Source organism: Aristolochia californica, unplaced genomic scaffold, assembly GCF_029961685.1.
Source record: "Aristolochia californica isolate CCGP_79_NKW_82.1479 unplaced genomic scaffold, dmAriCali1.0.hap1 SCAF_1, whole genome shotgun sequence".
NCBI lineage: Eukaryota > Viridiplantae > Streptophyta > Magnoliopsida > Piperales > Aristolochiaceae > Aristolochia > Aristolochia californica.
Window position 1 is genome coordinate 5,198,077 of NW_027181770.1, and position 13,433 is coordinate 5,211,509.

General features: G+C 39.7%; 1 protein-coding gene across 2 annotated transcripts in view; it reads left to right on the forward strand.

The window, feature by feature from the left end:
* The window catches only part of LOC137957009 (protein arginine methyltransferase NDUFAF7 homolog, mitochondrial), a 52,024-nt gene that overhangs the window by 22,626 nt on the left and 15,965 nt on the right, over positions 1 to 13,433 (forward strand). For both annotated transcript variants that reach the window (XR_011113302.1, XM_068804709.1), the window contains exons 8-9: positions 3,615 to 3,655; positions 12,878 to 12,966. Coding sequence is in view for 1 of the 2 variants with exons in the window: in XM_068804709.1 (XP_068660810.1) it covers positions 3,615 to 3,655; positions 12,878 to 12,966 (130 nt within the window). In the remaining variant the exon portion in view is untranslated. The remainder of the gene's footprint in view (positions 1 to 3,614; positions 3,656 to 12,877; positions 12,967 to 13,433) is intronic.

Genomic DNA, 13,433 nt, shown 5'->3' on the forward strand with positions numbered 1-13,433 from the left:
CCTTTGTAATATGCTCTTTTGAGGTTTTTTCTTAATAAAAATCAGCATAAAAAAATGTTTGTTTCTACTTATGTGACATTTTTTGAAGATAATCCTTTCTTCTTTACGTCTTGCATTGAGGTGCCTCCACTTGTCTCTATACTTGAGGTTGTTCTTCCAATTCTTGTGGATGATATCCCTAGTTCATTTCCTGATGCTACCGTAGAGAAGCCACTATAGGTATATCACAGACAAAAAACTAATAAAGATGAACCAACTGCCTCTCCTGTTGGACCAAGAACCCCTCGTCTATGGACGTGAGGTAAGTGACCTACACCTGCCTATTGGTCTTTGGAAAGGTGTTAGAAAAGGTACACGTTATCCCTTGTTTCATTTTATATCATTTGATTCTCTTTCTGACTGGTATAAACAGTTTGCCTTGTCCTTGTCTTCTTGTACTATTCCTTCATCTGTGCAGGACGCTTGTTCTTCCCCTCAATGGAAGAACACTATAGATGTTGAGATGGAGGTACTATTGGATAGAGGCACCTGACAGCTATGTGATCTACCCACTTGTGCTAAGGTCATGGGTTGTAGATGGGTATACACATTGAAGTATAAGCTAGACGGTTCTATTGAATGATATAAGGCTAGGCTGGTTGCCAAAGGCTTCACCCAAACATATGGAATTGATGTCTTCAAAATTTTTTCTCCTATGCTACGACTATCTTTGGTTTGGATTATGATGTTTGTTGTTGTTAACTAGGGGTGGCCACTATATCAACTAAATATTGAAAATGCTTCCTTGTATGGTGATTTGGCTCAGGAGGTATATATGAAGCAACCTCTTGGGTATATTGCACAGGGGAAGAATGACACGGTATTCCAATAGAAAAAAGCCATATACGGCCTCAAGCAAAGCTCATGGGAATGGTCTGAGAAGTTTAGTCAAGTGGGCATGTCAATTGGGTTTGCCAGGAGCCATTGTGATCATTCACTATTTGTAATGAGGAGATCGTTTGGCATTGTGGTTGTTAAGGAATAATCCCACATGGATTAGTTAGTAAAAAGATTTTGAGTTTATTAGTTGGGAAAGAGGTTTCCTAAGTTGGCTAGTCATTTTGGGATAGGCCTTGGACCCAACTTTACAGTAGTAATACTGGTATATGTGGACAACATCATTTTATCTGGCAGTGATGTCCAAGGCATTGTAAATGTAAAAGCCCATTTGGCACAACACTTTCAGAGTAAAGACCCGGGCTCACTAAAATACTTTCTCGACATTGAAGTAGCTAGAAGCAAGGCAACTCTAGTACCTGACTCAAAGGAAATATGTCACCAACATGTTACATGAGCATGGACTATTGGGTACTAAGCCGGTTGAAACTCCTATAGAGGTTGGATATGACCTTCATGATGAATAGAGTAATGAACTCCGAGACAAGACAATATCATCGGCTAGTTGGAAAACTCATATATGCTATTGTCACCTGTCTTGACATCCTTTGTTGTGAGTGATGTTAGTCAGTTCATGGAGTGTCATCGCAAAATTCATCTGGAGGCTGCCCAACGGATATTGAGATACCTAAAAGGAGCACTTGGAAAGGGATTGTTCTTTAAACTTCACAATCACATGAAGATAGAGGCTTTCTCAGATGCTAACTATGCTGGATTTAAACTTGACCGAAAATCTACTACTGGCTATTGGGTCTTCATGGGAGGTAATCTGATTAATTGGAAGAGTAAAAAATGAAATGTTGTTGCTCATTCCAGTGTTGAAGTTAAGTGTAAAGCCCTGGCTTATCAGTTAGTGAACTAATTTGAGTAAGGCCCATGGTCAGAGAATTGAAACAAGAAGGGCTGATGACTATGTACTGTGACAACCAAGCTGCCATATTCATAGTAGGAAACCTCGTGTTTCATGAACTGACAAAGCGCATTGAAGTTGACTATCATTTCATTATATATGCTGTGATGAAAAATGAAATCATCACCCCCACGTACGGTCCATTGATCAAATTGGAGACATGTTTACCAAGCACTGTGCAAACGTGAATTTGGTGAGTTTTGCAGCAAGTTGTGCCTTATGGATATATATACTCCAACTTGAGGGGGAGTGTTAGAAAATCCACTAAAAGGCAATATCTTTATTTCTTGTCTATAAAGTCGAACAATTATACTACTTTATTCTATGCTCTTCGTTTTATCTCTGGTTCATTTTTTACGTAATTTGGACAAGTAGGTAGGGTGACATAAGGGATTAAGTGATTTTTAAGTAACTAAGGGTATTTTTGTAATTTGAATCTTATACCTTTATAAATAGCATTGGGGTCGAGCTCAACCCCCACACAGTTATTTCAGTCTCTGATTTTCTCCATCTCTTTTCTCTTTCTCCTCCTCCAAAACCCTAAAACTCATTCTTTTACAACCTTAAAATATAGAATAATTTGCTATTTTCTTTAATTATATTGTTGTTCACATAGTGAATTTTTTTAATATAAAGATAAATTTACAACATCATATATATTTTTCCCTAGGGTGATATTTCTATAACTTAAAAAGAAGTTTACAATATAATATGTTGTTGTTCCCAAGGTCTGTAATATAAACAGAAGTTTACCATAGTTGGTTATGGGTAATTCATTCCCATTAGAAGGAGGGTGAGCTTTGTTTGCAATTTGGGCTGTTTGTTGGCTTTTTTTTTAAGAGTATGGACCTAAGTCCATCTAAGCTTAGCTGTTTTTAATTTATTCATTAAATTTGAATTTAATAACTTAAAATCTGTTTTAATCATCTCATTCAAAAAATTAAAAATTAAATCTGGTTTCTTGTTATTCTACATTTATTTATCATCCCATGCATTCATGTTGATGTTCATCGGAGAGTTTTTTTCTTATTTTTATCAAATTTTAATGATAAAATATAGATTATGGCATTATGGTAAATATTCTGAAGTAAATGACATTCTTGTAAAGAGTAAATTTTTTATTGAAGAAAACGTTGGGAGCAGCCAAAGTTAGCTGGACTTAAGTCCAGTCTCCTTTCCGGAGCCTTCTTAGTGTTCATGATATCAATGTCGATGAATGTACACTATGATTGCATGTGACAGCCCTATTTTAAGCTTGCATTTTATAGAATTATATTGGTTCTGTCTAGCTCAACTTGAATGATTCTATGGATGTGGATATAGTAACATAAGTTATTGCTTCCATAGATTTTTTTCATTTTTGTTGACTTTATAATTAGGTATTATTATTGTGTGATTTGGGCCTTTTGGCTCATTTAGTATAGTTGTTATGGGCTCTTTCTTGTAATTCTGTCATTCTCGACGGCAGTTTTCTCTTTTATACTTGTTGAAGTTTGAAAAGTTGTATTGCTGATTCATTGGCTAAGGAAGGGGTTTATTTTCTATCTCTCGTTGTTAGGGACACCCTTCCTAGCTTTGATTAGTAATTTTGCTTTTGGGATTTAAAAAAATCACCATTTTTCAAAAAGAAAAAAAATCACACACCACTTTCATTTACATGGACACTAGTATCTGAGAGGTTCTTCTCATTTGTGCTTCTTTTTTGTAATACAATGGGTCACATGTTGGAATAGTAGAGAATAACTTGACTTACTTTCCTCTTGCCCAGGGCATGTGGAACCTCAACCATGCTGGGTTATTATGCTGGAGGTACATTATTAATGGAGCTTTGACAAGCACTGATGTAATGATACTTTATTATGTATGTTAGTGTTTATGAATAATCATTCTTGGTTGTTAGGCTTAAAACTGATTTTCCTTTATTGATGTTTTTAAATGTGTTAGAAGTCAGGGTTATTTTAGTATTTTGTTAGACAAAAGGGTAAAGATTAGAGTTTCTAAAGTGTAGTTATTATGTAAATTTTCTAGGTTGAGAAGGGTGTTTTATATTCTCGTGTATAGGTCCTTAAATTAGGGGCTTTTTAGTCATTTTTAAAGACACTTAAGTGATTAATAAAACCAGATGGGGGGGGGGGGGGGGGGGGTCGACTTTCTCCCTATCCAGCTGGCTACATGACAGCCATTTCTTCCCTATTCTACTTGTTTCCCTCTCTTTTTCTCTTCAATTTCTTTTTTATCTTACTTTCGTTGAGTGGGAAAAAATCCCATATTTTAAGCTATGGATGTTGAAATGGAGGCTTTGATAAATCGGGGCACTTGGCAACTGTGTGATTTACCATCAGGAGCCAAAGTTGTTGTCTGCCACTAGGTTTATACTATCAAGTATAATGATGACGGTTCTATTGAGCGATATAAAACTCGGTTGGTTGTGAAGGGTTATACTCAAACTTTTGGCATTGATGTGTTTGAAACTTTTTCGCCTATTTCTTGTTTATCGTATGTTCATATTTTGACCTCAGTTGTAGTGAATCAAGGGTGACCCCTATGTTAGTTGGACATTAAAAACACCTTCTTATATGATGATCTGGAAGAAGAGGTGTATATGGAACAACCCACTTGATGTGAACAAAGGCCTTCGGGATATGTTGCTCAAAGGGAGACACATAGAGTGTGCAAACTCAAGAAGGCTATTTATGGGTAGAAGCAGAGTTTGTGTGTTTGGTTTGAAAAGTTCAGCCAGGTTATGATATCTATGGGATTCTCGAGGAATTGTTATGATTACTCATTGTTTGTGATGAAGAGGTCCTCTGGAATTGTGGTGCTATTGGTTTATGTAGATGATATTATATTATCTGGGAGTGATATTTCTAGTGTAGAGGATACCAAGTCTTGTTTGTCTATACATTTTCAAACTAAAGACTTGGGGGTGTTGAAATATTTATAGGCATGGAAGTGGCGAAAAGTAAAGGAGTTGTGATGACACAAAGTAAATATATAACAAATATGCTTCAAGGAGTTGTTATGACACAACGCTGAAGTTATGTCGGTTTCTCCATGCTCTGCCTTTAGATTTATCTTTTTAATGTCGATCATATCAACTTGGGAAGTACAACCAAAGTTTGTTTCCTTTAAGTAGAAGCCATAGTCAAGTTCCTTTTGAGTTAATACATTTAGATGTTTGGGGTCCTTGTAGGTCTTCCAATTTGTTTGGTTGTCAATACTTTTTAACATTCATTGATGATTGTAATAGTAGGTATATCTCCTTCGGGAGAAATAAGAAGTCTTTGATATTTATGTTCAGTTTTTTAATAAAATAAAAACTCAATTTGGTGTTTCAATTCGTACTTTTCATTCAGATAACGGTCTTGAGTTTATAAATCATAAGTTTTCTTTATTTTGTTCTTCTCATAGGTTTATTCGTTAGTCATCGTGCATGTACACTCCACAACAAAATAGGGTTGTAGAAAGAAAAAATCGTCATTCATTGGAAGTGGCACATACCCTTTTATTTCAAATGAATGTCCCAAAATTGTATTATGGAGATGCAGTTCTAACATACTGTTACTTAATCAATAGGATGCAATCTTTAGTTTTATGAGGAAAAATTCATTTGCAAGTGGTGATGCCATCTTTAGTTTTAATCAATGGACTCCCCCCCTCCCTCACCTCCGAGAAATCCCCACCCCGAAAATTACCTCTTCGACGTAGAGTTCGGGACTAGCGAGTCTCCTCCTCCCGTTGTCACCTACTAGCGCCGAGCTAGAGGTCAGCCGAGACAGCTTCTCCAAGGAGGACCCAGTGCCACCACTCGATACCTCCGCAACCCAAAGACGGGAGATTTCATCCTTCCAGAGCCGGGTGAAAGATCTCAAAAGTTTGTGGCTGCTCTCCAGTCAGAACAACATAAATATGACCCAGAAACCTAGGCCCAAATAGTGGAACTTGCCAAGGTGATGAGCACCGTTTTCACGGAGCCTCTGCCGGGAGACCACCACCCATTTGAGAAGTCAAAGAAGAAGAAAAATGACCAATGATTATTTTCTCCTAGAATGTTTGTGGAATTGGGTCCTTGCGTCACCGCACGTCCATTCGAGAACTCCTTGCCTCTACAAAGGTAAATGTTGATGTTCTTCAAGAAATCAAGGAAACTTCTCTTCCCCTTGGATATATCTGAGAGTTGTGGTCCCTCAAGGAGCCCGACTGGGCTTCAGTGGATGCAGTGGGATTGGCTGGTGGCATCCTACTAATGTGGGATACCAATACTATTGAGGTGCTTGATTGGTGTTGTGGCTCTTACTCCCTTGGCATCAAGTTGTGAGACAAAAGTTTGGGGAACATTTGGTGCCTAGTAGGTGTCTACGGCTCTACCAGACACCACGAGCGCCACCTTTTTTGGGATGACCTATTGAGGACTTGTTAGATGTGGCCTATTCCTCTGATGCTTGCGGGCGGCTTCAATGTTACTCGCTTCTGCCATGAGAAATCGCTGCCGTTCCGGAGAATCACAACCTCCATGAGGTTTTTTTGCTGATTTTATTGGCAGCTGGGACTTGGACGAGATTACCCTATCTAGGAAGACCTACACTTGGTCAAATGGCAGACAACCCCCTGTCCTCTCCAAGCTTTACCTCTTCTTAGCCAGCAATGATTGGCTTCAGGTCTACAACAATGTCTCTAGCAAAGTACTCAATCGAGTCGTCTCTGATCATTGGCGGATTATGGTTGATACCCATTTTGGCAGTTGGGCCTCCCCCCTCCCCTTTCAGATTCAATAATAATTGAATGGCGAACCCCTCTTTTGATCTCTGTATCCAATCCTTCTGGGAGAATATGATCGTTGCTGGCCCGAGCGGGTGGACCTTCCCAATAAAGCTCAAGATGTTGAAGCTGTTACTGCGGTCTTGAGCCTCCGAGAAGGAGGCCTCTTACTCGGTCGACAGAGCCAATGTGCTTGCTCAGATAGCCTCTTTTGACTCTGAGGAGGAGTCTAGAGGGGTCTCTCTTCGCCGGAAGTCTCTCCGAGGTATGAACTTCAAGGGCAATTGCAGTCCTTCGCCCACAATAAGCTAGTGCACTGGAAGCAACGTGCAAGATTCAAATGGCTCTCTGATGGGGATGCTAATGTCAGTGCGGTTCCGTCCACTCTTGTAGGCGGGTGCTTTTTGCACCTAACAGATCGGTCTTTTGGGTGTATTGGCTAACTGTTGTCATGGTAGCAGAGCTGGGCACGCCACGTCCTGCTTTCGAATCCCGTGAGAAGCGGTCAAGAATGGGCGAGGTGGGTGTCAGAGTGGTTCCGTCCACTCTTGTAGGCGGTAGCTTTCCGCACCTAACAGATCGGTCTTTTGGGTGTATTGGCTAGCCGCTGTCAGCTAATACTAAATTCTTCCATGCAGTCGCCTCTGCACGAAGAAGGGCCAACCGCATCACCATGCTTAGCGTCAATGGTGAGACCACCTCGGACCAAATCCTTATTTCAGACTCACTGGCGATTTTTTTTGCAGATTTATACTCTGATCACCAGCTAGTCAGCCCTTTCTTCCAAAGGGTTCACCTCCAGGTTATTCCATCAGCTGCAGTAAGCCTCATCGAGCTCCCCTTCTCCAGCCAAGAAATTGAAAGTGCAGCCCTTGGTCTTCCTCTGGATCGCGCTTCGGGCCCGGACGGATTGAACGGGAAATTTTATCGCCGCTGTTGGCCCTTCATCTGAGACATTTCCGGCATGGCCCGCTCCTTTTATCAGCGTGGCATAAGATATAGGAGCATTGGAGCCTCGTTCATTGCCCTCGTCCCTAAAAAAGATGGGGCAGAGCTCCCATTCCACTTTCGGCTGATCAGTCTCACCACCAGTGCATATAAGGTGATTGCGCACATCCTTGCTAATCGCCTCAGGGCGGTTCTCCCTATTGTCATTCACCATGACCAGAGTGCTTTTATTAAGGGAAGGAGCATTCTCGATTCGGCCATGGCATGTCACGAACTTATCCACCATTTCAAGGTTCTCATGCTCCCCAGATTCATCCTCAAGCTTGACTTCAAAAAAGCATTTGATAGAGTTAACTGGAAGTTTTTAGACACCCTCCTAGGGAAGATGGGATTGGGGGAAAAATGGCGCTTCTGGATCCAAAGCTGCATCTCCTCTGCAAGTTACTCCATCCTCCTCAACGGAACAATTTGTGGTTATTTTAAGGGAACTAGGGGAATTAGACATGGAGACCCCCTTTCCCCTTTGCTCTTCAATGTGGTAGCAGAATATCTATCCTCCTTGATCTACTTGGCCAAGACTATGGGATGACTCCTCCCCACGATAGATTGCACAACCTTTGATATTTCGATCCTCCAGTTTTCAGATGATACTATTTGCTTCAGGGTTGGTACTATGGATCAGATCAGAAAACTGCATGCTGTTTTGGGATTATTTGAATTGGCTTTTGGTCATAACATAAACTGGGAAAAAACCACTCTTCTTGGCTACCACATCGATCTAGCTGGGCTTCGGGATATGGCAGACTACTTGGGATGCTTTGTGGGAAATCTGCCAGCTACATATCTTAGGCTCCTACTTTTTGATTCTTGGCCTTTAGCGTCACTATGGTCCCCTTTCATTGAGAAATTTGAAAAAAGGCTAGCTACTTGCAGGGGTAAGCTCTTATCTACAGCGGGGCGTCTCACTCTCCTCAAGTCTTGTCTGGTAGGGTTGCCAAATTATCTGCTATCATTTATGCACTGTCCGGCCTCCGTTTGCTCCAAAATTGATGCCATCCGTCGGCAATTTCTTTGGAGAGGATCAGAAGACACCTTCAGATACCACTTGGTTAGTAGGAAGGATATTTGCATGTCTCATAATAGGGGACGATTAGGCATCCGGCCTACGAGGGAAATGAACAAAGTTCTGATGCTCAAGTGGATTTGGAACTTCAACATCAAGCATAACAGTCTATGGAGGAATATGGTTAAATTCTACCTTCAGTTTTCGGCTGCCTGGTGGAGAGGGTGGTATCGCTCGCCTCCTATCCCAGATATGGAAATCAATTTATAAGCTCCTCCTAGTATTCAGAGATGCTACCTTATTGCACACGGGCAATGGAACGACCTTACTCTTCTGGTCGGATGAATGGTGTGACCCCCGCTCCCTCTTGGAGGACTTCCCGGGGCTGTATAGGGTGGCTAGAGACCTTTCTTGCTTAGTGGCTGTTTCATGGAGGGATCAGTCGTGGAGTTTCTCGTTCCGCCGGGGACTAAATGATGAGGAATCTTCGGCTTTTTGCTCTCTCCTTACCAGACTCAATAGTACTACTATCCGAGAGCATTCAGTTGCTAAGTTGACTTGGAAGCCCAACATTAATGGCCGATTCACTGTTTCTTCTTCTTACTCTCATATCAGAAAGCAAGACTACAATATACATGAGCACAAAGCAAATCTGGCTTGGAAGCTCTCAGCGCCAAGCAAAATCAAAATTTTTCGTGTGGTTGGCCATCAGAGAACATATCCTTACCTCTGACAACCTTCATAGAAGAGGCTTCACCGCCCCTGATCTTTCTTGTCCCCTTTGTGGTGAGTGCGATGAGACAGTCTTGCATGTCCTCTTACACTGGATTTTCTTGGCAAGTCTGGATGAAGATTTTTTAGAAGATTGGGCTCCCAATGGGGCTACATCAGGACCTCTTCGGCACCTTTGAGATGGTTAGAGGGATTTACCTTCCTCGGCCGGGCAAGTTAATACTTTCGGCCTGACTTGCGCATATTCCATGGTGTATTTGGCTCGAGCGAAATAACCGGAGATTTAACTCCAAAGGACAACACAACTTCACATGTTGTTTGCCTCATCTCAAGCTGGCTTCATTCTAGGAAGGAATTTGCCGCTCTATCAGGTGTTTCCCTTCGGGAAAATTGGAGCTTGATCACTCATATGATTAGCCCTTGCAGGACTCCGATTATGGCCATCTGGGATCCTCCCCTTTTTTACTGCATTAAATTCAATTTTGATGGTAGTGCTATTGGCTGTCCTGGACAGGCTGGAGCAGGCGGTGTTTTCAAAGGTCACAATGGAGACTCTATTATTTCTTATGCTGGACTAGTGGGCATTGCTGATTCTAATACTGCCGAAGTTAGTGCTATTCTATTCGGCGTCCAAATTTTCAAGGAACGTCTCATGGCAAGTTAATCATTGAAGGAGACTCGAAGATTGTCATAAGTTGGTGTTCCAAAGATAGCTCCCCCTCTTGGCACCACTGGCCTATCACGGATTGTATTGTTGACATTGTATCTTCTATCCATTGTAATTGGAATCTCATTCCTAGATCAGCCAACTCTTTGGTTGATAAATTGGCTAAATTCGGAACTTCCCAGTAATCTCTCATTGTTTGGGAAGACTTCCCTCCTTTGTAATTTGCTCTTTTGATTTTTTTCTTAATAAAAAACAACATCATTTAAAAAAAAAAAAAAAGAAGTCAGAATATTCTTTATTTGATGTTACACCCAGGGTGTTTAGTTCACTTTGTTTTGTTCATTCAATTAGTCCTCAAATTAACAAATTATCCCTCTCGGGCTATAAAATGTATTTTTTTGGGTTATCTTTGCACTCAGAATGGCTATAAATGTTATGATCTTGTCAACAAGAGAATATATCTTTCAACAAAAGTAACATTTTTGAGTTTGCACCGTTCTTTAGTGCCACGCTTGAGTTTTTGTTTACTTCTATAGCGGTTGATGAGTCTCCTTTTCCTCTTCTTGTTACGGATAGTCCAACTATATCTTCTTCTATTCAACAAAAACCTGTGCAAGTTTATCAACGAAGAAAGGTGCACAAGCAACAATCCAAGTATGAAATGCAACCTCACGCTCGTGATATGGGAGCCCTCTAACATGGTCGGATCATCTTCCTCCATGCATATAGATCCTATTTTTGATGATTTCATCTTCCTATTGCTATAAGAAAATGGTGCCCATATCCTATTTCTGAGTATGTTTAGTTCCATAGTTTATCTCCTTCATTAAGGTCTTTTACAACTTCATTATCCAGTGTTTGTATTCTTACCAAAGTGCAGGAAATGGATGATGAAATAACTGCATTACATTGTAGGAAGACTTGGACCTTGGTCGATCCCCCTAGTGATACTATAGCAATTGGTTGTCATTGGGTGTTTACCATCAAATATAATGCTAATGGGACACTGCAAAGCTATAAAACACGTTTGGTAGCCAAAGGTTACAGCCGGATATATGGTGTGGATGTCTTTAATACTTTTCCCCCTGTGGCCTGCATAGGTACTATCATCATTTTAGTTTTTATTGTTGTTAGTACAAAATGATTTTTATTTCAGTGTGATATAAAAAATGCATTTCTAGATAGTGATTTGCAGGCAAAAGTTTATATGGAGCAACCTCCTGAATATGTTACTCAAGGGGCGAATGAGAAGGTTTGCAAACTACATAAATCTACATATTTTAAAGCAAAATCCATGGGTCTAGTTTGACAAATTTAGTGAAGTTGTCACAACATTTGGGTTTGTGCGAAGCCATAGTGATATCATTCATTGTTCGTTTTGCATCAAACATCTAGAATTGTAATTCTTGGGTGTATATTGATGAAATGGTATTGTCTGGAAGTGATACCAAGGGGATTGAGGATGTAAAAGATTATCTGAGCAGACACTTCCAAACCAAGGATCTCGGTTCTCTAAAATATTTTTTGAGGATTGAAGTTGCTAGGAGTAAGCAAGGAATAGTCCTTGCATAAAGAAAAAATATATTATTGATATGCTATGTGAGTCTGGGTTATTAGGAGCCAGACCAATGGATACTGTTATGGAGGTTGGTTAGAAATTATGGGATGGGAGTAACCTTTTGTTGAAAGACAAGACAATGTGTAGAAGGTTAGTAAGCTAGTTGATATATGCGAGTTGGTTAGAATTTATGGGATAGGATTTTGTTGAAAGACAAGACAGTGTGTAGAAGGTTAGTAGACTAGTTGATATGTGTGATTGTCACAAGAACTTGACTTGCTTTCCCTATTAGTGTGGTAGGTCAATTTATGAAATGTCCATGCAAAACTTATCTTCAAGCTGCATAAAAAATCTTATGGTATTTGAAGGGAGCTCCAAGAAAAGGCCTACTGTATACTCCACATGATCATCTCAAAACTGAGGGATACTTAAATGCAGATTATGACTTGATAGAAAGTCCACAATAGATTACCTGTGTATTTGTTGGGAGGGAATCTTGTTTGTTGGAAGAGTAAAAAAAAATGTAGTGGCACATTCTATTGCTGATGCAGAATACTGGTCAATGGTTCATACTCTTACTGAGCTCAGGTGGATATAATCATGTGTTAAAAGAGTTAAAACTTGCTTCAGAAGACCCTATGGTACTACTTACAGTGTGACAATCTAACTACCATCTTTATTACAAGCAACCCAACAATTCATAAGTGAATAAAATATATTGAAGTTGATTTATATGGGATGCAGAATGGTAAGGTAGGTGCATCGTATGTCAGGACTATTGAGCAGATTGGTGATGTATTCACCAAACCTCTTGGAAAGCGAAATTTCAATAAGTTTTGTACCCAGCTGAGATTACTTAATAGCTTGAGAGGGAGAGGGGGGATGTGTTAGAAGTCAGAGGTAGTTTAGTAATTCTCATGTAGGTAGATCTGTAATTTGTTAGACAAAAGGGTCCAAAGCAATGTGGTTATTATGTAAGTTCTGTGGGTTTAGTAGGGTGTTTTACATTCTCATGTGTAAGACCTTGTGTTAAGGGCTTTTTTGTCACTTTGTAAAGACACTTAAGTGATTATTAAATCCAGACGGGGGAGATCAACTTTCTCCCAATCCAGCAGGCTGTGCGACAACCCTTTCTCCCCTCCTCTAGTTCTTTTATTCTCTTTTTTCTTCAATTGCTCTTCTATCTTACTTTCTTACAAAATGCATTGGGCATCATTTTTCAAGAGCTAATTTTCTTAGATGGTTGTGATTAGCATTAAGAAATTCCTTTTATAAATATATAACTTGTATGAATTTGTATTATAGGTTCTTGATAATCTTCCACATGATCTGATCTACTCTGAAAATCAAAAGTCTCCATGGAAGGAGGTTTGGCTTGAAAAGCAACGAGACAGGTACCATTCTGTGGCTGATGGTCTTCTTGAGTTGCTTTCATGATGTAAAAACGTTCTTTTATAATTTATTGGAGTATGCCCTTGGTTTAATGGTCACATTGTGGGATTACTTTAGTTTAGGATGTTGGTCCTAATGATGGCTATATAGGGGAAGAAGATTCTGAAATTTTTATTCATATTGAACTGATTTTTTTTTTTTTGAAAAGGATGTATATATTAACAAAAAGACAAAGAATTATAGAGAAACATATTGAACTGATTTGATACAAGGACTTTATACAGCAAGGTATTGCTATTCAAGGAAATCAGGAGACAAATCTAATTTACAGCTAATACAAATCTGACTATAATCTCTAGAAATCAGGAAACTATTATCTATAATTTACAACCAATCTCCTGTAATTAGAAATACAAATCTGACCCTACAATTTCAGCTATTCACTGAAATCTTGGGATTTCAATCAAAT